At 34.1% G+C, this 20,431-nt stretch overlaps 1 protein-coding gene across 2 annotated transcripts in view; it reads left to right on the top strand.

Moving 5' to 3' along the window:
* Positions 1–18,970, top strand: part of SPRED1 (sprouty related EVH1 domain containing 1) — a 116,450-nt gene extending 97,480 nt beyond the window's left edge. Inside the window, exons 5-7 of one of the 2 annotated variants that reach the window (XM_003935735.4) lie at positions 1,742–1,900; positions 11,814–11,915; positions 12,727–18,970. In XM_003935735.4, coding sequence (XP_003935784.1) covers positions 1,742–1,900; positions 11,814–11,915; positions 12,727–13,377 — 912 coding nt within the window. In that variant the 3' untranslated portion in view covers positions 13,378–18,970. The remainder of the gene's footprint in view (positions 1–1,741; positions 1,901–11,813; positions 11,916–12,726) is intronic. The other variant, XM_010346242.3, reaches the window with a different exon arrangement.
* Positions 18,971–20,431: the final 1,461 nt, after the last annotated feature.

Genomic DNA, 20,431 nt, shown 5'->3' with positions numbered 1-20,431 from the left:
GTTGCTACTAAAAATACAAAAATTAGCCAGGCATGGTGGCACATATCTGTAGTTCTAGCTACTTGGGAGGCTGAGGCAGGAGAATCGCTTGAACCTCCAATGGGGAGGTTGCAGTGAGCCAACATTGCATCACTGCACTACAGCCTGAGCAACAAGAGCAGGACTCCATCTCAAGAGAAAAAAAAAAGAAATTGTGTCTTAGAGAAGCTACCAAAGTACGACAAGATTCTAACTTCAGTCTTTTCTCACCCATTTTTTTCTCCCAATATTTTTTCTATTCAGTTTAATTATGATTTTTGACAGTTATTTGAGCCATTTATTTTCAGAAATCTCTGGAACAGATAAATACATTTCCTGAAGGCTTTTACTCTTCCCAATTTTGATTATGTATTTTGAAAGAATATTTACTGGATATCAGTGTTTAGCCAACATTTTTCCAATATTTTGTCAGTAACTGTCACAACACATTGGGACAGCTGTTAGGAAAATTGGGTAAAAATAGCAGCCAGTTTTGACATAGTTTTAAGTCACAGCAGACTATCAGAAATAGTTTTAATAGTTTAATTGCCTACTCCTTGATACAGTAACAGCTTTTAGTTTTAGAAGCATTTTCAGTTGTATTGTTATCTCATTAGATCCTTATGATAACTCAGTGTCATAAAATAGCATATGTATTACATTTATTTTGTAATTGAGAAAATCGAATGCCAAAGGAATTAAATGGGACAAGGCTATTTTTTTTGTGGAGCAAAAACTAAAACTTGCATTTGTAAATTTAAAGTATCTGTCGTTTTTGAATTTTATTTGTTAATTTTGGATGTAGCATCAAAAAAAAACTTTAAAAAGAAAAGCTTATTAAGGTTTGAACCCTTAAAATTGTTAGCCCTATAGTGATTGCTCTGAATTATTTTAGAATAAGCCAGTGAAAGTATCTCAGCCACTGGTACTTGGGTATCACATTTTTTTTCTTAAATAATTATACAGTAATCGGAATAGTAATATTCCATTTCTTTAAAAAATTAAATGAAACAAAGCCTTTCCAGGACTTTGTGTTTTGTAGTGTGCTGAATTTTACTTACCATTTATTTTATAGAAATTATTGTTTATGACATTTTAAAAGCATGTCTTAAGTATCATTCATTGAGCATATTTCCCAACCTAAGTCTAATAGGAGTACATGATTTAAATCCTGTGTAATCAGCAAGTTTAGGCTAATTTATTCATTTGCTCATACAACACAGTAATAGACTACTATTATCTTCTGACTTTTGACTCACTGTATCAACAGCACAGTAGTTGGAGCATATTTTTTTAACTTGCAAAATAAAACATAGATTTGTGTTTTCCTTCCTAATAATTTTTGCATTTTCTATGCACATTTATTACTTTTATTATAGTTAAAAGCGTTATTATAGATAGCTCTTCTACATGATATGGTTAGCCTTTTAGTTCTTCATATTATTTTTAATAAGAAAGCCCATTTTTCTCCTAAAGTTGAATTTTTCTAAAAGTTCATATTACTGCATTTTGACATAGCTTTCTAATCATGTACATTTGAGTTTTGGGAATTGCCATTCAATGTCAGTAATATACACTTACTGACTTAATAAGTACTTGTTAGAGTGAAAGTATCTTATTTCATGGTGGTGGTGGTGCTGGTGGTGGTGGCGGTGGTGGTGGTGGTGGTGGTGGTAGTGGTTTTTATTCTGGCAACTAATGAGTTGAGGGTTGTTCCCAACAGGCAACTGAAGAGGATTCTTCCAGTTCTCTAGTGAAGGATCACCTTTTTCAGCAAGAGACAGTTGTTACCAGTGAGCCTTATAGAATCTCAAATATAAGACCTTCTCCCTTTGAAGATCTGAATGCCAGAAGAGTCTACATGCAAAGCCAAGCCAATCAGGTAAGAAGATAAAATATTTTTTCAGTGTGTTGTTTGTATGTGTAGAAACAGGATGATGTCTTAGATAAGGAGATTAAAACCATCTGCCCTTTACCAGACACAGTTAACCAAAACCAAAACAAAACAAAAATACAAAACCAGGAGAATTTGATTTGTAATAAATCAAATCCAGAGTGAAACAATAAACATATATACCATAAAGTCCTATATGGATATAGTGATTGAGCCATAAATTTAACTTTACACTTTTTGGTGGCAGAGGTGACAAGGGAAACGTGTTAGTTACATTTTCATTATCCAGAAGGAAGAAGTACTCCATCCTCTTGGGAAACAGAAGTTTCCATAGCCTTACTCAATAATAAACTTCTTAGACCAGAGTTACTATTTTAAAATTCCTCTACAAACACATTTGTGGCAAATACATTTATATATTTCATAACGTTTTTCTTACACCTTACCCCAAAAGCTGAAAGTGCGCTTCAAAATCAACTCAGTGAAAACATTTGCATTGGGCACTACGTATACAACCTTCTAATTGTTCCCACTAAAATGATCTAAAAATGAAAATGTGATTGTAGAACATAACCCTATTTGCCATTCACAGGTGATATCAGAAGACCATTCTTGACCTTAATTCACTTAGTGATATAAATAAATGTTTTTGTTGTTGCTAAATGAACATTTCTGTTAACGCTCTGTCTGCAAAAATCAAAGGCTTAAGTATTATCTGTTCTTCTTGATAGATGTTATTTATAAGATGTAATAGTGTCCATTGGCATAGTGGCTATGCTGAAAGCCCACGTGCTTCTCATTTAATGCCTCATTTTGACCTGAGGAATTCAGACATTTAGTTTGTTAGGGAACACATTTGCATAGGTAGAATCTAAATAGACAAATCAGATGAATGTGATAAAGCATTTGGTTCAACAGATTATCACCATTAATTATATTATACCATATGCGTATAGCATATATGAGATCCTATGCTTAAAGTTGAGTGATTGAAATGAAAATAATCCATGGTTTCTTTCTAAAGGAGTTTTTGGTGAGGTAATAGATGCATGTTCCTGTTGCTCTGGGGGCACAGGACTGGGGCATTGAACTCATGCTGGAAGTTGATGGATTTTTTTTCTAGATATACCTAAACATGTCAAGGATGAGATGAATTGTTAACCAGTTCAAGTGGGTTGGAATGAAAATGGGAGGAAAAGACACAGGAAGAGAAGAAGACGTATGTTTTAGAGAGTGTCATATCAGGCTGCCATAACAAAATATTGTAAACTGGGTGACTTAAGCAACAGAATTTTATTTGCCTTTAGTTCTGGGCAATTAAAGTATAAAATCAGGGTGCCAGCATGGATGTGATGTGGTAAGGGGGTTCTTCCTGGCTTTTTTCTAGATGGTTACCTACCCTCCTCCTGTAAGGACACTGATCTCATCAGGCCAAGTCCCTAACTTTACAACTTACCTCCCAAAGGATACATCTTCAAATACCCTTTGGGAGGTAAGGGATTGCAACATATGAATTCTAAAAGGACACAGACATTCAGTCCACAAGAGGGAGCAACATGAGCAAAAGTGTACATGACATGGTGAAGAAAAAGAGAAACAGAAAAGGGCAAGGACCAGATTGTTGAATTTTTGTGTTGTGAAGACACCTTGGACTTGATCTTCTCTGTTGTTTCCTAAAACTATTTAATTTGCCAGAAGTTACAGGAAACCACAGGCCAAAAGCACAGTGTATTTTTATGGAGTATCAGTTTTACTCAATTAAAAGAAATTCCCAAGTAGTCTTCCAGTTTATATTCCCACCAGTAGTGGAAATTTTCATGAACACTTGATTTTGTGCATTTTCTTTTTTGATTTAGTCCTTAGATGAAATATTTTACTGTGATTTTAGCATGTGTGCACTCACACACAGACACACATTTTTTTTTTGAGACAGAATCTCACTGTGTCACCCATGTTGGAGTACAGTGGTGCAATCTGGGTTCACTGTAACCTCTGCCTCCTGTGCTGAGCGATTCCTCTGCCTTAGTTTCCCTAGTAGCTAGGATTATATGCATGTGCCACCATACCTGGCTAATGTTTTTATTTTTAGTAGAGATGGTTTCACCATGTTGACCAGGCTGGTTTTGCACACCTGACCTCAAGTGATCCACCCACCTCAACCTCCCAAAGTGCTGGGATTACAGGCGTAAGCCATCTCACCCAGCCTTACCTTATATTTTTATTAATTACGATATTGAGCAACATTTTTCCTATGCTTATTGACTGTTTACAGATTGCTGTTTGCTAAATACCTGTTAAGTCTTTTACACATCTTATGTTGAGTTATGTTACTCATTTATAGATGTTCTTTTTTTTTATTTTGAAAATAAGTCCTTTGTTGGAAATATGCATTACAGCTGTCTTACCCTGAGGTTTACCTTTTCACGTTCTTAATGATGTCTTTTGCCAAACAGAGGTTCTTAATTTTAATGAAAGAACAATTCAGCGATCTTTTCCTTTATGGTTGGTGCTTTTCTGTCTTAAGAACTCCTATAAGTACCCACCAAATCATAAAGATATTCTTCTGTGTTATCTTTTAGAAGCCTTATTGTTTTTGCATTCACATTTGATTTTTCAGTGAGGAGAAATTAGGAGGCCAAGGCTTGTTGTATTTATTATATATTTTTTTCTTTATTTTTAAATAGCCAATCGCTCCAACATCATCTAGTAAAAAGTCTGTCTTTCTGAAACTACAGCATTGCATTTTTAGCTTTGTCATGTGATCATATATGTATGTTAGTCCATTTTCAAACTACAGATAAAGACAAGACTGAGTAATTTATAAAGAAAAAGAGGTTTAATGGACTGACAATTCCGCATAGCTAAGGAGGCCTTACCATCATGGCAGAAGGTGAAAGGCATGTCTTACATGGTGGCAGACAAGAGAGAATGAAAGCCAAGAGACAGAGTACCCCTTATAAAACAATCAGATCTTGTGAGACTTACTCACTATCATGAGACCAGTATGGGGGAAACTGGCCCCATGATTCAATTATCTCCCACTGGGTGTTTCAGACAATACTTGGGAATTATGGTAGCCACTATTCAAGATGAGATCTGAGTAGGCACACAGCTGTACCATTTCACTGTGTCTGTTACTGATCTCTGTTCCTTTCCCTTGGCCTGTTTGTTTTTCTGCAGTGTCCTGCTGTTTTCATTACTGTAGTTTTATAGTAAGTTTGATTCTGGGAGTTACACATTCCAACTTTGCCCTTCAAGATTTTCTTTGTTGTTCTTGACCTATGTAAATTTTGTTCAGTTTATCAGTGTCCACAGAATACCTTCCTGATCGCCATTGTATTGCATTCTTAAATTAATATGCTAGAAATTGAGATCTCTATGACATTGAATCTTCTAATCCATGAAGTAGTGTATACTTTCATTTATTTAGTTTTCCTTAGATTTTTCTAAACAATGTGTTATGGTTTTCTGTTTGGAAATTTTTTATATCTTTTGTTTTGTTCATTCTTATATTTGAATTTTTGTTATTGTAAACATATTTTACATATTACCCTTGTATCCAGATATACTATTAAATAATGCTTCAATCTGTTGATTCTTTGGATATCGATTTCTTACCTTATTGCACTGGCTAAGAATTATAATGCAAGGGGACATCACAGGCATTCTTGTTTTATCCCTGACCTCACTTTTAAAGGAAAGCTTTTAAAGATCTATCATTAATTATGATGTGTTTACTATATGTTTTTATAGATCTCTTGAACAGATTAAGGATAACCTTGTATTCCTACAGAACTAAGTTTTTATTACATGCTTTTTCTGCAGTAATTGAGGTGATTCTATTTTTTTCTTTCTTTATTCTGTTTGTTAAATTGCAGTCATTGGTTTGCAACCTTGCAATCTTGGAATAAACTCATCTGGTTGCCATGTGATATACTCGTTATACATACACATACATATATACGTATACATCATGCATACGTAAGATTGGATTTGTCAGTATTTCATCTTGGATTTTTATGTCTATGCTTATGAAAGAGATCAACATAATTTTCCTTTCTCGTAATATTTTTATCAGGTGTTGCTATCACGGTATGTTAACTTCATAAAATAAGTTGAACAGTATTTCTTTTCACATATATGGAAGAGTTTAAGATTAGTCGTTACTTCTTTCTTAAACGTTTGGTAGAATTCCCTAGTGAAGCCATCTGGGCTTAGTTTTTGTTTTTTGTTTTGTTTTGTTTTGTTTTTAAGATGGTTTTGAATTACAGAATCAATTTCCTTAACAGACACAGGACTATTCACAATTCCTAATTCTTTTTGTGTCAGCTGTGACAAGTTATAGTTTCTGGCCAGATTTTCAAGTTTATTGGCATAAATATATCCCATTTTTCATTGCAGATATTGAAAATATATGTGCCTTCTCTTCTTTGATTATTCTTGCTTAGAGGTTTATCCTTTTTAGCCTTTTCGAAGGCAGCTTTTGGATTTTTTACTTCTTTAAAAGTTTGCTTTCTATTTCATTAGTTTCTGCTTCTGACTTCCGTTTGCCTACACTATTAGGTTTTAGCTTTACTCTTCCTGGTTTTATATTATTGTAAAAGCTTAGTTTCTTGATTTTTTTTTTCCAGCTTCTTTCCTCTTTTTCTGTCTTTTTCTAACATACGTATTTAAGGCTATAAATTTTCATTTAAGTGCTCCTCTATCCACATTTTACAGAATTTTCTAGTTTGTTCATTTTTAATGGAAAATTTTAGACATACCAGAGGTAGAATGAATAAAGGAGTGAACTGCCATATGCTACTTTGCTTCCAACACCTATCATTGGCAAAATGATGATATGCCCTGTTTTTACCATTATTCAGAAATAGGTTGTTTCATTTCTAAATATTTGGGATTTTCTAGTTTTCTCTTTAATGTTACAAATAAAGATGATTTTATGTGTGATTTTATTTTATTGGCATTTGATGGAACTTGGTTGATGGCCCAGCATATGGTCAGTGTTATAGTAGTGGGTATAGCAGCCTTTTTGTTGAATTAATCCTTTTGTCATTATGAGATATCTTTCTTTATCTCTAGTAATATTTCTTGCGTAAAAGTACTTTTTTGATATCAGACTACATCAACTTTTTTCTGGTTAGCACTTTCACAGTGTTTTTTTTTTTCTTTTTCTTTTTACTTCCAGCATTTCTGTATCATTTATTTAAGACCTCTGTTTTAAACCATGTATAGTTGGGTTTAGGTCCCCGCCGCAACCAAGAATATCTTTGTCTTTTTATTGGAGTATTTTGTTCATTTACTTTACAATGATTGGTATAAATCTACCATTTTATTCACTTTATTGGCTCCATTTGCTTTTTGTTTTTTACTTTCAGTTTGCTTATTCAAATATATTTGATTGCCTGATTATCATCCCTTTATTAGCTAATAGGTAATACAGTTGTTCAATATTTTTAGTGGTTATCCTAGAGATATCTTGACTCCTTAAAATCTATTCTGTGTTAGTGTTTTACCATTTTCAGGATAATGCATAGATCTATAGTATCTTAACTCCATTTACCTCTCTTTTACCTTTTTTGTAATCGTTATTACAAACTTTGTCTCTATAAAATGTAAAATCTTGCAAAATATTATTTTAAACAGTCAGCATTCATTGAGGTTTATTCACCTTTTTATGACTTTTAACATTATGTACTATGCTTCCATCTAGGATTATTTGCTGTTTTTTGGTGCTTACTGAGCCTCAGTTTTCATTTATCTGAAAAAAAAATCTTTGATTTCCTTCATTTTTGAAGGATGTTTTGCTCTTTTGAATTCTAAGTTATAATTTTTTTTCTTTCATCAATTTAAAAGATGTAATACCATTGAGAAGAAGTTTCTACCCTTTCTATTAAGAAATAATACCTTTATTGTTTTCAGATATTTTATTATGCTCTATCTAGGTATTAGGTTATGTATTTTGTTTTGGTTGTATAGAGCTCCTGGAATCTGTGACTTAATGTTTTTGAACAGATTTAGAAATTTTCAACCAGTAACTCTTTATTGTTTGAAGCTCAGGGAGAGTTAAAGACTGGAGATAAATTTTGGGAATCATTATCAGAGAATGAAAACTGAAACTATAATGAGAAGTTAGAATTATTTTGGAAGACTGTGTTCTATTTTAAAACTGTTACAGTAGGGAATCACTAAATATTGAGACCGTGAATTAAAAAAGACCAGTCACATTATGAGAACCAGAAAAGGATGTCTTAGAAACCTGGGAAGGACAATGTAAAATAAATGATGGAGTAGTTAATGTTTTACGGTAAAATGCCCCAATAAAATTCCAGTTCATCTCCATAAAGGTAATTGGTAACTGTACCACAATTTCAGTGGGATTAAGAGGTTTGCATGACTGGAGAGGAAACAAAGATGATGTTTGCTAGCCACTTCTTTAGAAGCCTGAATGCAAAAGCCTTCCTTAACAAATAGATGGGGTTAGAAGGATGCAGGTTCAAGAAATGAATATGGTCATAAGTTGAAGAAAGTGAAGAAGTTAAAAGACTCAGGACAGAGAAAAAAATTGATAGAGCAAAGGCAATGGAAACTGTAAAGAAAGGAGAATTGCATGAGAAGAGTTAGAATTACTTCATTTTCCAAGGTGGAAGTGAAGTTTAGGTGGAGCTACAGGTTTATTACAGAGACAGAGAGTTAATGAAATTCAAACTTGATTAAATTCAGCATTGTGGGCCCTGCTGTTCTTTTCCCAAAGTCTTAAAAATGGTAGAGAAAGAAAACAAAAAAACTGTGTCATCTAGGAGCTTTCCTTCCAACAAGTCTCATACCATAGCACATACAGTGGAAATTATTCAAGGCAGACACAAATTGTAAAAGGCTCCAGGTCAGTCTCCCAGGCTCCCTGTAGCTTTAGTTTTCACTGGTCATTATTAATTTTTATTATAACTGGTACCTATAACATGCTAGATACTATTTTAAGTGCTTTACTTATATACTCATTTTAATCCTCACAACAAACTGACAAACTACCTAATTTTAGTGATTAAAAATTATCTGTAGTTTATGTATGTTGTCCAGACTTAATTGTGAAATTTTATTAAAAAATAAGTTATTTGTACGAGAAGAAAAACTTGTAAGACAGTTTTACTTTGAGCGAAATAATTTTAAGAATAAAGACTGAAAGCAAGCTGCATACTCTCACTAGAGACTTTGGGATATTAAAATGAACCCACCAGGAGTCATATTTGTTTGTAAACTTGCAGGCATCCTATGAGATATTTGAATCTGGAGCTACTCAGTTTAACAGTTTGAAATACAAAATATTTTCCCACATCTTGAGTAGTGGGCAGAAAAACTCATCTCAACATAGGAGAGAGTGGAAGTATACATATCCTAAACTAAGTCACTGATTCATACAGTTGAGCAGGGAAAGGAAACCTGGTGAATGTAACACAGGAAAGTTATAATATACTAATATTCCTCATCCCAGGCCCTGGGAATTTATTTGGCCTACCTTCTTTGGCTGAAAGAACTATAAATTTAAAGGTGTTCTTCTGATTGATAAGAAAAAGAACTGAACTCTTGACCCAGAATAGTAATGGTGGTCATGATGTGGTGGTTGAGGAATGTAGTCATCAGGTAGAAAGTATAAAAAGTGCTAAATACTACAGAAAGAGAAGTGAAACAACATTTGGCAGACAGCTCTTAGCTTTGGAATTATGACATGGTCACTCGAGCCCATTCTGTTTGGGTCTGAATTCCCGCTTCTTTACTTACTAGCTGTGTGGCCTTGTGCAAGTTACTTAAGTTCTTTGTGCCTTAGTATCCTCATCTGTAAATTGGAGTAATAACAATATCTACCCCCTAGAGTTTGCTGATGTTATATTCAGTGAACTTCTCAGTTTAATAGGAATTAGAATGGAATGGTTTTTCTCTTTTAAAGCATCACTGAACTATAGCCATACATATAGTAAAGAAATGTTGTAGAAGTTCCTTAATAGGAACAAAACACAGTTCCATTCAGCACAGTGCTCTTAAGATGGTGTACCAGTTGTCAATTTGTATGTGACCCAGAAGACCTCACAGGATGAACTTTCCATAGTAGAGTCTGGCCCTTAGCTTGCAGACCGGACACCTTATTTTCTTAGGATACTAGGACTAAAGTCATCTTCAGAGATTCAAATAATTGAGTTTAAGAAAATGGTATGTAAAAATTATAACACAATTTGATTTCAACCATCATGAGGGCTGTTAGTACTAGTAGTAGCTTGATTAATATATTCTTTACCAAAAATAGGTCTTTATGAGGTCATCACTAAAAGCTAGAGCTTGGTGAGTGTAAATGCTCAACAAAATAATTATGTGCTTTGAATGTTTAATTGCATTCAACTGGCCTTAAGTTGATGGATCCTTTTCTACGACAGAGGAACAACCTTGCCAAAAGGGCAAGACAGTTGCCTTGGCTGAACTGTAAAGAGTCTAAGATAGCAAGTTAACTAGTTTTATGAATGCTGCTTAGAATACATGGCTGCTGGGTCAGAGACAAAGGACTTTATTATTCACAGTACAGTAGTAGCATGAGCTTCGTTTGTGTTGGTTTTTGTTGCTCTTCCAAATCCCATGGAAATGATGCTCACAAATACTTTGTAAACTCAGGAGGTTTGCATCCCAGCACTGGAATCCTGAACTTAGGAAAGCCAAGTCTTTTATAATAACTTTTAATGCAGTTGAATAGCCTGCCTGAATTGCTGAGGAAGGAGATACTATCTTTGTTATACCAGACACCAAACAAGCCTGTCTCCAAAGAGGAAACATTGTGTCTTTTAAAGTGTTTCACTCTGTGAACATCCTTGAAAAGATAGTCCAAAACAAAAGGCAGATAGTGCATATGCTCACTAGATCTGCAGAGATGGGACCCATAAAGAATTGTCAACTAATGCTAGCTTAGTTTTTTCCCTTAGTAATGCTTAAATAGGCATTGCCAGTGTTTGTCTTTGACTCATTTTTTAACGCTTTGAAGAGCTAGTAAATCATTTGAGGCCAGGCTTGGTTGCTCACACTTGGGATCACATCACTTTGGGAGGTTGAGATAGGAAGATCACTTGAGTCTAGGCATTTGAGACCACCTGGGAAATACAGCAAGACCACATTTCTTATATATATATATATATTTTAAATTAGCTGGGTCTGGTGGTATGCACCCATAGTCTTAGCTATTCAGGTGTCTAAAGCAGGAGGATTGCTTGAGCCAGAGAGGTCAAGGTGGCAGTGAGCCATGCACGCCATTGCACTCAACCTGGGTGAGTGCAACCTTGTCTCAAAAAAAAAAAAAATCCTTTGGATTGATAGATACATTATTTCAAAGTCTTGTAGGCCTAGAAGCCATTATAGCTCTTTAGCTCATTTTCTCTTTCACGTTCCTGGGGTTCATTTCACTGTAGACAAATATGGCAACATATATCAAAAATTTTTGACATGTTTAATACATAGAAAAGAATTTATTTACTGAATACTTGAGAAAGCATCAAACAAAAAAGGAACACCCCGAAGTCTATCCCTTTGCCTTCATCCCAGAGGTAACCATTACCTGGAATTATATTTGTCTAACATTTTCATCCACTTTATGGATTTGCTACATTTTGTTTATCCATTCGTTAGTTAATGGATATTTGTGTTGTTTGTGCTTTTTTGACCATTTATTACTTGTTAATGTTAAAGTGTATAATAAGAGACGTAGGGTTTTGTTTTTGTTTTATGGTGGGGAATCATTCTATATTTATTCTCAAAACCATTTTTGAAAAACTTTACTGCTAATAGGTTATGAGGTTTTGGAACATACACTGTACATAGTTTAATTAAAAGTAAGATTATTATGTCATTTAAGTAGAAATTGTTTGTATTTTAGATAACATTTGGTCAGCCAGGCTTGGACATTCAGAGCAGAAGTATGGAATATGTACAGCGGCAAATACCCAAGGAGTGTGGAAGTCTAAAGTCCCAAAATAGGGTAAATAATGTTAATTTATCTTCTGATACAGAATTTAACTAATTAGTATATAGGTGAAGTTTTACAGACTAATTCTCTATACAGTTGAATTGTACTAAAAATATTTTCGTTATATAAATTTGCTATATATGTACTTATAAATGCTGTTAGTTAAAAACTCTCCAAACTTCTCATTTGAGGCTGAAGGATTGCCACAACTGCGTTTATTACCAGATGGGACCAAAAGGGATTATATATTGTTAATTTAATAAACTGTATCCATCATCTCATCTTTAGCTCAGACCTGGATTTTTTTTTAAGCCTAAATTCCATATATCTAGGGAATAGAATTTAGTTAAGGTTTTCCAGAGAAATAAAACATCATGGATGGGTGGGCAGGTAGATGGATGGATGGACAGATGGATAGATAGATGGATGGACAGATAGATAAGAACATTTTGAGGAAATAGCTCATGCAGTGGTAGAGGTACAGATCCAAAATCTGCAGGTTAGCCTCTCTGGAGACCCAGGAAACTGTTGTCGTCTGAGTCCAAAGGCAGCCGACTGGCAATTTCTTCTTGCTCAGGGGGAGATCAGTCTTAGTTCTGTTAAAGCCTTCAACTGATTGTATGAGATCCACCTACATCACAGAAGGTACTGTGCTTTGCTCATAGTTCACGAGTTGAAATGTTGATCTCATCCCAAAAACGTATCATGGAAACATCCGGAATAATATTTGAATGACTATCTGGACACTGTGGCCTGCACCAAGGTGACACATAAAATTAACCTTCATAGCCATTATTGGAGTTTTTATCTGTTTCTTTTTTAGGTCCCTTTGAAATCAATCAGACATGTCAGCTTTCAAGATGAGGATGAGATTGTCAGAATAAACCCTCGGGATATCTTAATACGTCGCTATGCAGACTACAGACATCCTGACATGTGGAAAAATGACTTGGAAAGAGATGATGCTGATTCCAGTATTCACTTTTCTAAACCAGACAGTAAAAAATCAGACTATCTGTACTCTTGTGGGGATGAAACTAAGTTAAGTTCACCCAAAGACTCTGTGGTATTTAAGACACAGCCTTCCTCATTAAAATTTAAGAAGTCAAAACGAAGAAAAGAGGATGGTGAACGTTCTCGCTGCGTGTATTGCCAGGAAAGGTTTAATCATGAAGAAAATGTCAGGGGAAAATGTCAGGATGCTCCAGACCCTATTAAAAGATGCATATATCAAGTTAGTTGCATGCTCTGTGCAGAGAGCATGTTGTATCATTGTATGTCAGACTCGGAGGGAGATTTTTCTGATCCCTGTTCATGTGACACTAGTGACGACAAGTTCTGCTTGCGATGGTTAGCCCTGGTAGCTTTGTCTTTCATTGTACCATGTATGTGCTGCTACGTCCCTTTGAGAATGTGCCATCGCTGTGGTGAGGCATGTGGTTGCTGTGGTGGGAAACATAAAGCTGCTGGATGAAATGATCCAGTGCCAAAATGAGCTTAAAATCTTTGTTTCCAGGAATTAGCTAACTTGGATTTATGGAAGCTTTTGGCAAGCAATATGGAATCTTGCCTGGTATCATTGGGGCCACACATGGAGGAAGCAGAACTCATCAGTTCTTGGCGTTTCACAAATGCTAGCCATGCCTAACTTTTCCCTTGGGTGCGTGGCATGTTTTGTTACAGGTTGTAGAGTATTTGCAGAAGGAAACCATTTCTGGTTATTGGCTATAAAAAGTCAACGTAAAATATCCAACTAAAAGGGATTAATTTTTGGCATTTTTTTGTATATTTATGCGTTAGGTGATGGTCTTTTAAAGGTTTGAATTTATTAGAACATGGACTAAAAATAAAAGTGCACTAGGGGACAGTTAATTTCAATCTAAGAAAAGTTAACACTTGGGAATTACAAGAAGTAAAACAAGTGCAACTAAATCATTTATTAGTTGTTTTTTGAAAGCAGTTTTATGTATAAATAACAAATGTTTATATTTAACTAAATGTAAGGTACGAATTATTACATATTAAACTTTGCTTCCCTTCCTAGTTCTGAAGTAGATATATACATATATATATATATATATATCTACTGTCACATTCCATATATTTTGAATATTTAACTCATCTAGTTAATAATGTTTTTATTCCATGTGAATGATTTGATATTTTCATCCTTATTTCTCTTTGGCTACAATTTATATTGAGTTATATCTGTACATTCTGGTAATCTAAAATCCTTAAAAATATTCTAATAGCCTTCAGTGACCAACTTTTTTTTAAAGCACAGATGTAATTGTCTAATGTTCTGATGGGAACATAACACTTATTTTTATATAAAAAGAGACTGAGTAAACAAACATAGAAAAAAAGTGAAGTTTTTTAGTTGTTTTGTTATTTGTGGTATCCAACCAGCAAGTTGTTTTCTTTCAGAGTTTCCTCCTTCAAAAAATTTTATTGCATTTACAAATGTTTTACAAGGCAAAAAGTTTGACTGGATAGTTAGTGTAAAAGCTTCCTCTTGAGATCTTCATTTATCATTCTGCTAAACCAGAATAGGTTCAGCTTATTTTTAGCTTAATCCTCACTGCTTATTATTTGCATAACAATGATAACTTTTTATCAGTTACATTTTATTTTTATTTAAACCGGCCAAAAGCAAAATTATTTTATGTTAAAATGTGTGCTAAACTCTCCCAGCAAAGTATTTAATCCAACGTTGTAAATGAAGTATCTTGTACATATAAGTTAATTTCTTTTACAGAGCATTATATTACTGGATGTTTAATTTACAAAATAGTTGGATAAGTGTTCCAACAAACTTTATAGTACCTTGAGGTCATTGTCTGGTTTTTTGTTGTTGTTGTTGTTGTTGTTGTTTTAAGTATTACATTAAAACTCTAACCAAGGAAAGGGTTCTTTAAGAACATTCCCTTAGAGGGATAAAGTTGAGAAGTGTGCCTTTTTTTTTAATGGCTTGAAGTTTCAGAGGTGATAAAAATTAAAATCACACTACCATTTGAAGCTCATTTTCTATGCAGGTTTTTAAACGTCCTTTATATATCGTTCTTTTTATATATCACACTAAACTTGTGTTAGCTTTTTTCTTTAGCCCCAGATCAAACTGAACAATGTATATAACACTATCTGTCTGTAAAATACTTTTTTTTAAAGAAAGCATTTATATTTATATGACAGCTTGAACTGACAACATTGTGTATATAGATCATCTTGAAGTATTATTTCACATTGAAAAGAAGAAAAATATATTGATAACTATAGATGTTATGAAGAAGAGGGTATTTCTAGTTTTGTACTAAAAATCAATTGGATGAACTAAATCCGAAACATGACACTGTAGCAGCAGTTTTAAGTCTTATTTTTACTGTTTATATATTTGAATGCTGCTACAATACATGATCTTCATCCCTGAAGTTTTCAACTAAACTTGGTTTCCTAGAATAGACTGTTACCTTTCTAAATTTTTATTGGTGAAATGGAAATACTGGTTTTCCTTGTGAATGAATTTTCATAATTGTAAGTGTTGACTTTATGATTCAGGTTTGATCAAGGTGTGAATAACTGAAAAAAATAACTTGCTGGCTATATAGGAAAATGCTGTGGAAATGAACTGTGTATATACTTCTGGGAGGAACAAATTTAATCATTTCTTCTGTTAAGCACTAATCAGTATAGTGCAACTCCTGGTTCTGTACTGTATTTTATATGCAACATATATGCTTTAATATTTTAATGTTTGTGCATTAATATTTTCAATTTGTTTAACCACTTTGCTGCTAAGATTTTGCCGTCCCATTCCCGTTTTTTCCTTTACAATTTTAAACAAGTTTCTTCATTAAAAACTATGGTGATGAAATGGTTTTTATTTTACCTTGGATCTTTGTAGTTAACATACCAGTTTCTAAATCAGTCTACAAGACGAACCAATGATATAATAATGTGCTCTAAATCCCTGTATGGAAATTTTATTTTGAGTAAATTAGAATTCCTTTGTAAAAGCAAATGGGTAGTTTAAATCACTGATTTTTAAATGTGTGTATAGGCACCTTCAGGAACGTTTTCTCATTCTCTGTACAGATTTGGCGCTGCCAATTGGCTTTTCCTCTCAAATGTTTGTTTTTATCTGATATTATAAGCAGATGGCTCAACACAACTGCTTAAGTAATAGTCTTGAAAATGGAATCATCTAGATGGTATGACAAGTGAGACTGGTCTGATGAACTTGTTTTGTACAAAATTGATCATTCTTAAATGATATTTCTGGCTTGAAAAGGGACCTCGTTTGATTTCTGAAGAAATATGTCATGTGGGGCTTCAGCACCACCTACTGGTTGATTTCCAGGCCAGAGACAAGAGATGACAATAGGGATCTGATTTATCACTACAACGTATTTGAGTGGTGACCACCTCCTACCAGGGAAACCAGGAATGAGAACTATCTCAAAGGAATTGTAAAAGGGTTATTTTCCTAATGTGTCTTGTTGGCTTGCTGAAATATTTTAAGCACTTTTTTCTTACATAACCTGTTTTAAAATATTTGTTGATATTTGGGACTGGCAATCAAACAATGGATGTACTGAGACATTTATAGAACCAGTTGCTTTAACTCTCAAAAGCCATTACCAAAATGGTGTTTTTTCTCTCCTTCCGCCAGTCAGAGAGAATTTTTAAAAATAATACTCAAAACACGAGAAAACGTAATCACACCTGTATTTTATCGTGACAACTTCAGAGAGTGTGTGTATGTTTCTTTTTTTCTTTCTTTTTTTTTTTTTTTTCTTGAGATGGAGTTTCACTCTTGTTCCCCAGGCTGGACTACTATGGCATGATCTCGGCTCACTGCAACCTCCGCCTCCCAGGTTCATGCTGTTCTCCTGCCTCAGCCTCCTGAGTAGCTGGGATTATATAGGCAGCCACCACCACGCCCAGCTAATTTTCTGTATTTTTAGTAGAGTTGGGGTTTTACCATGTTGGCCAGGCAGATCTCAAACTCCTAACTTCAGGTGATCCACCTGCCTCATCCTTCCAAAGTCCTGGATTACAGGCGTGAGCCACTGTACCCAGCTGTGTGTATGTTTCTGAAATGATGATGGGGTGGGGTTAAAATTTAAAGGGAAAAACTTGAAACTACCTATTTTCATTGGTTATTCAGCAGTGCCTAAAACGAGCTTTTGAAGTAATGCAAATGCACTTTCAATTCATGTGTATAGTGCCATCTGATAACTTGGGTAAGTCTCACTTTTTCTTTTCTTTTTCCTCTCCCCTGCCCCTTTAGTTAAATGGCGCAGAAATGTTTCTAAATATGCATGTAAGTCTCCAAAGTCCAGGAAATGTGCTTTCCTCTAAAGGGTCAATGTAAAGAATTTTAAGGATATTTCTTGTGTTGAAATTTACTTTAGATTTTGTGATTACAGTTGAAAATATGTGTTAAATTGGGTTTTTAATTGTAGCCCAAAGGTGCATTAAGCAAGTGTAATATTTTTCCACATAAAACTTAGAAAACTTTACTTACCTGAGAAAGATTCTTTACTAATTATTATGCTTATTCTTGATTTGACTTCCATGATCACATTTCAAGTATTAGAGGAAGCACCAGAAACTGGCATTCTTGTTGCACTAAAAAAGTCTGTAAATCATGATAATAGCACCATGAGGTGTTTTTCAGTGAGACAAACATAAAGAATGAATTTCTTTAAAAAAAAGAAATGCAACCTGAGGTGATTTATATAAACCAAAAGAAAAAGAAAAGGGCTTTAAGGTATTAGGTACTGTTTGCCTAGCAGCCAGGTGGTTATAAAATGTTCATATACTTTGGTACACTGATAAATGTTAGCCATTATTCCTGAAAGCTTCTTAAATTGCCTAAGTTGTTTTGAAATTTTTCAAGAATAATCTAGTTGAAAAGTCTTTGTATTAAAAATACACATAGATTTTTTGTGAACATTTCCAGTGTGTAGTGTCATTTGCTTCCTATTCCTGACCTCAAAAGTGCCTCACTTGTATATTATTTCCATTAAAAGCTTGACTGCATTCTTTCTAATAAGCAATGAACATCTGTTTAACTCGTGTTTTAATGTATCTCTTCAGATATAGTTAACTAGCTTGATAATTTTGAGTATATAATGTAAATATGCATATATAAGTTTGTAACCATTTTTGTTACATCATACCCATGTATGATTGTCATCAGATTTTGTTTTAATGGATTTTTTCCCTCCTGGGATTACCTGATTAAACCTATCATGAAATATGAAAGGACTTTTTCTTATTCTCGTAGATCTTACCATTTTATCACATAAGAGATAATTACTGGAGGAAAAAGTAGTATAAATGGAAGCTTTAGATAATTTACTTAGTTCTATTTCTTTAAAAGTATACTTTTAAACTGAAAGTTCACGTACAGTTCATTTTAATGACATATTTATTCATCCTTAATTGTATTCTGTTTTTTTTAAGCCTCTTAACCTAATAATGTTATATTTATTGGTTTGGTAACATGTTGCAGCTAAGCTAATGACTTTAAGTGACAAATGTTTAATCCATGACTACTGATTTTTTTTTATATTCAAGTCAGTTTCACAGTTTTACTTAACTTGTAATATAAACAAAAAATAATAACCTAAATGAAAGGTTATCAGGACAGGAATTTAAAAAATGTTTATCTCAACACCAGAATAACTTGGATTACTACATTATGGTTGTTTATTTGAAAAATCAAGGAGTAACTGTATCTTTACCAATAATTATGAAATGTAGTCTCATGTGCTTATTTACAGGTTTTTCTGAATTTGCTTTACATTCTTCACATGAAGTTAACACCCACAAGTAAGTAGAATAGCTTTTATAACAGGGAAATTGAAACTAGGGTTCCAGCTTGGCTGTCAGTATCAGTGTCAACGCACGTAGTGCTCCTTAAAGAAAAAGACATCAACATCAATGGTATGAAAGCTGTAGTCAATCTCTTTAAAATTAACTGCTCTAAGATTTGCAGCTTTAGTGAAAGCTGAAATGATGGTTCAGAAAATGCATTCATAATAAAAGTCTAACAATCACAGTTGAAAAGATGTTTCTTTTGTCTTTATTTTTGTTACGTAATGTATTTCATACATGATCACTTTTAATCCTCAAATGACCTTGTAAGTATTATCTTCCTCAGTTTTCTGAGGAAGAGATTTGGGCTTCAACCAGATTACAAAGAGGCACTAGGTCTGAACCAAACTATCTGACTCCGAAACATAGGCTTTTCTTCCTGATGCAGTTTCGCCTTTCTGTTTCAGGAGTTACAGATATACTTTATAAAATAATCATATTTTGTTAAAATGAAATTCTATTATAAGCTGGAGTAATTTTGTTTTATAAAGGAATAATTTCTTAATTTCTGCTCCCCCTTGTCCATTTCTGGGCCCCTGTCTAAGTTGTAGTCTGTGATCCACAGTATGGCATGGGAATTTCTTAAATTGGGGAATAATTGTGATAATGCTTCAAGTTACATCAGTTATGAGCTGATCCAATGGGAAATAGTAAAAGCCTACATAGTTCAGTTTGTGGAGTGGATGTTTGTTTTGCTCAATTGGTGGTATGTCCTTGAAGAATTCATTTTCACCAAAGCAGCAATACTTCTTGAGGCAGTAAGAAACAGTGCTCTAAAATGAGCCACATATACGGTACTCTTCGCATCTACCCCTACCGTCAACCTCCAAATGGTGAGCCATTCATCTGTCAGTTATTCTACAAAGCCTGTTTTGGGAACCAAAGTTGCATTTATTGTCAGGACTATTTTTGAGGGGTAGGGCGGGTGGAGACACCGTATGGCTTTGTGCTGAGGCTGGAGTGTGGTGAGCAATCACAGTACACTGCAAACTCGACCTTCCAGGCTCAAGCAATCTTTCCACCTCAGCCTCCCAAGTAGCCGGGACCACAGTGATTGCCAGCATGCCCAGCTAATTTTTGTGTTACTTGTAGAGACATGATGTTGCTGTGTTACCCAAGCTAGTCTCAAACTCCTGGGCAAAGGGCTGAGATTACTAGCATGAGCCACTGCACCCGGCCAGGACTATTTCTTAAGCTTGTTCCAGACAGTAAGATTAGTATCCTCTCTTTCCTTAAAATTACTGGTTCTATTAACCTGGAAATAATTTATAATAACAAAGATGCTATGTGCAATTAGGAAGAAAGGAGGACAAAGAATTCCAGAAAATTCAGTATTGAAATGTCAAGAGTAAAGAGACCTCTCTGATTACTATCATTGAATTTTGTATTGCCAATTGCAAGGCACCAATTTAAATCTGGGTTTTTTTTCTTTTTAAAATGTATTTTGATACATCTCCTTGTAGATTTATATTCTTGCCAAACATAAACCTCATTTTTTGTGCTCTCCACATTTTCCTCTCCCCTTTTTGTATTAATAGAAGTAATGTTTCTTTAATTTCTCCAGATCTATGAGATAATTCATGAAGAAGAAATTTTCATCAGTATGTTTTACATTTTCTTTAAAAATTCTTATATTTATCCCA

Source organism: Saimiri boliviensis, chromosome 2, assembly GCF_048565385.1.
Source record: "Saimiri boliviensis isolate mSaiBol1 chromosome 2, mSaiBol1.pri, whole genome shotgun sequence".
NCBI classification, from domain to species: domain Eukaryota; kingdom Metazoa; phylum Chordata; class Mammalia; order Primates; family Cebidae; genus Saimiri; species Saimiri boliviensis.
Note: the sequence above shows the minus strand (reverse complement) of the source record. Positions and strands in the feature narration are given on the sequence as shown.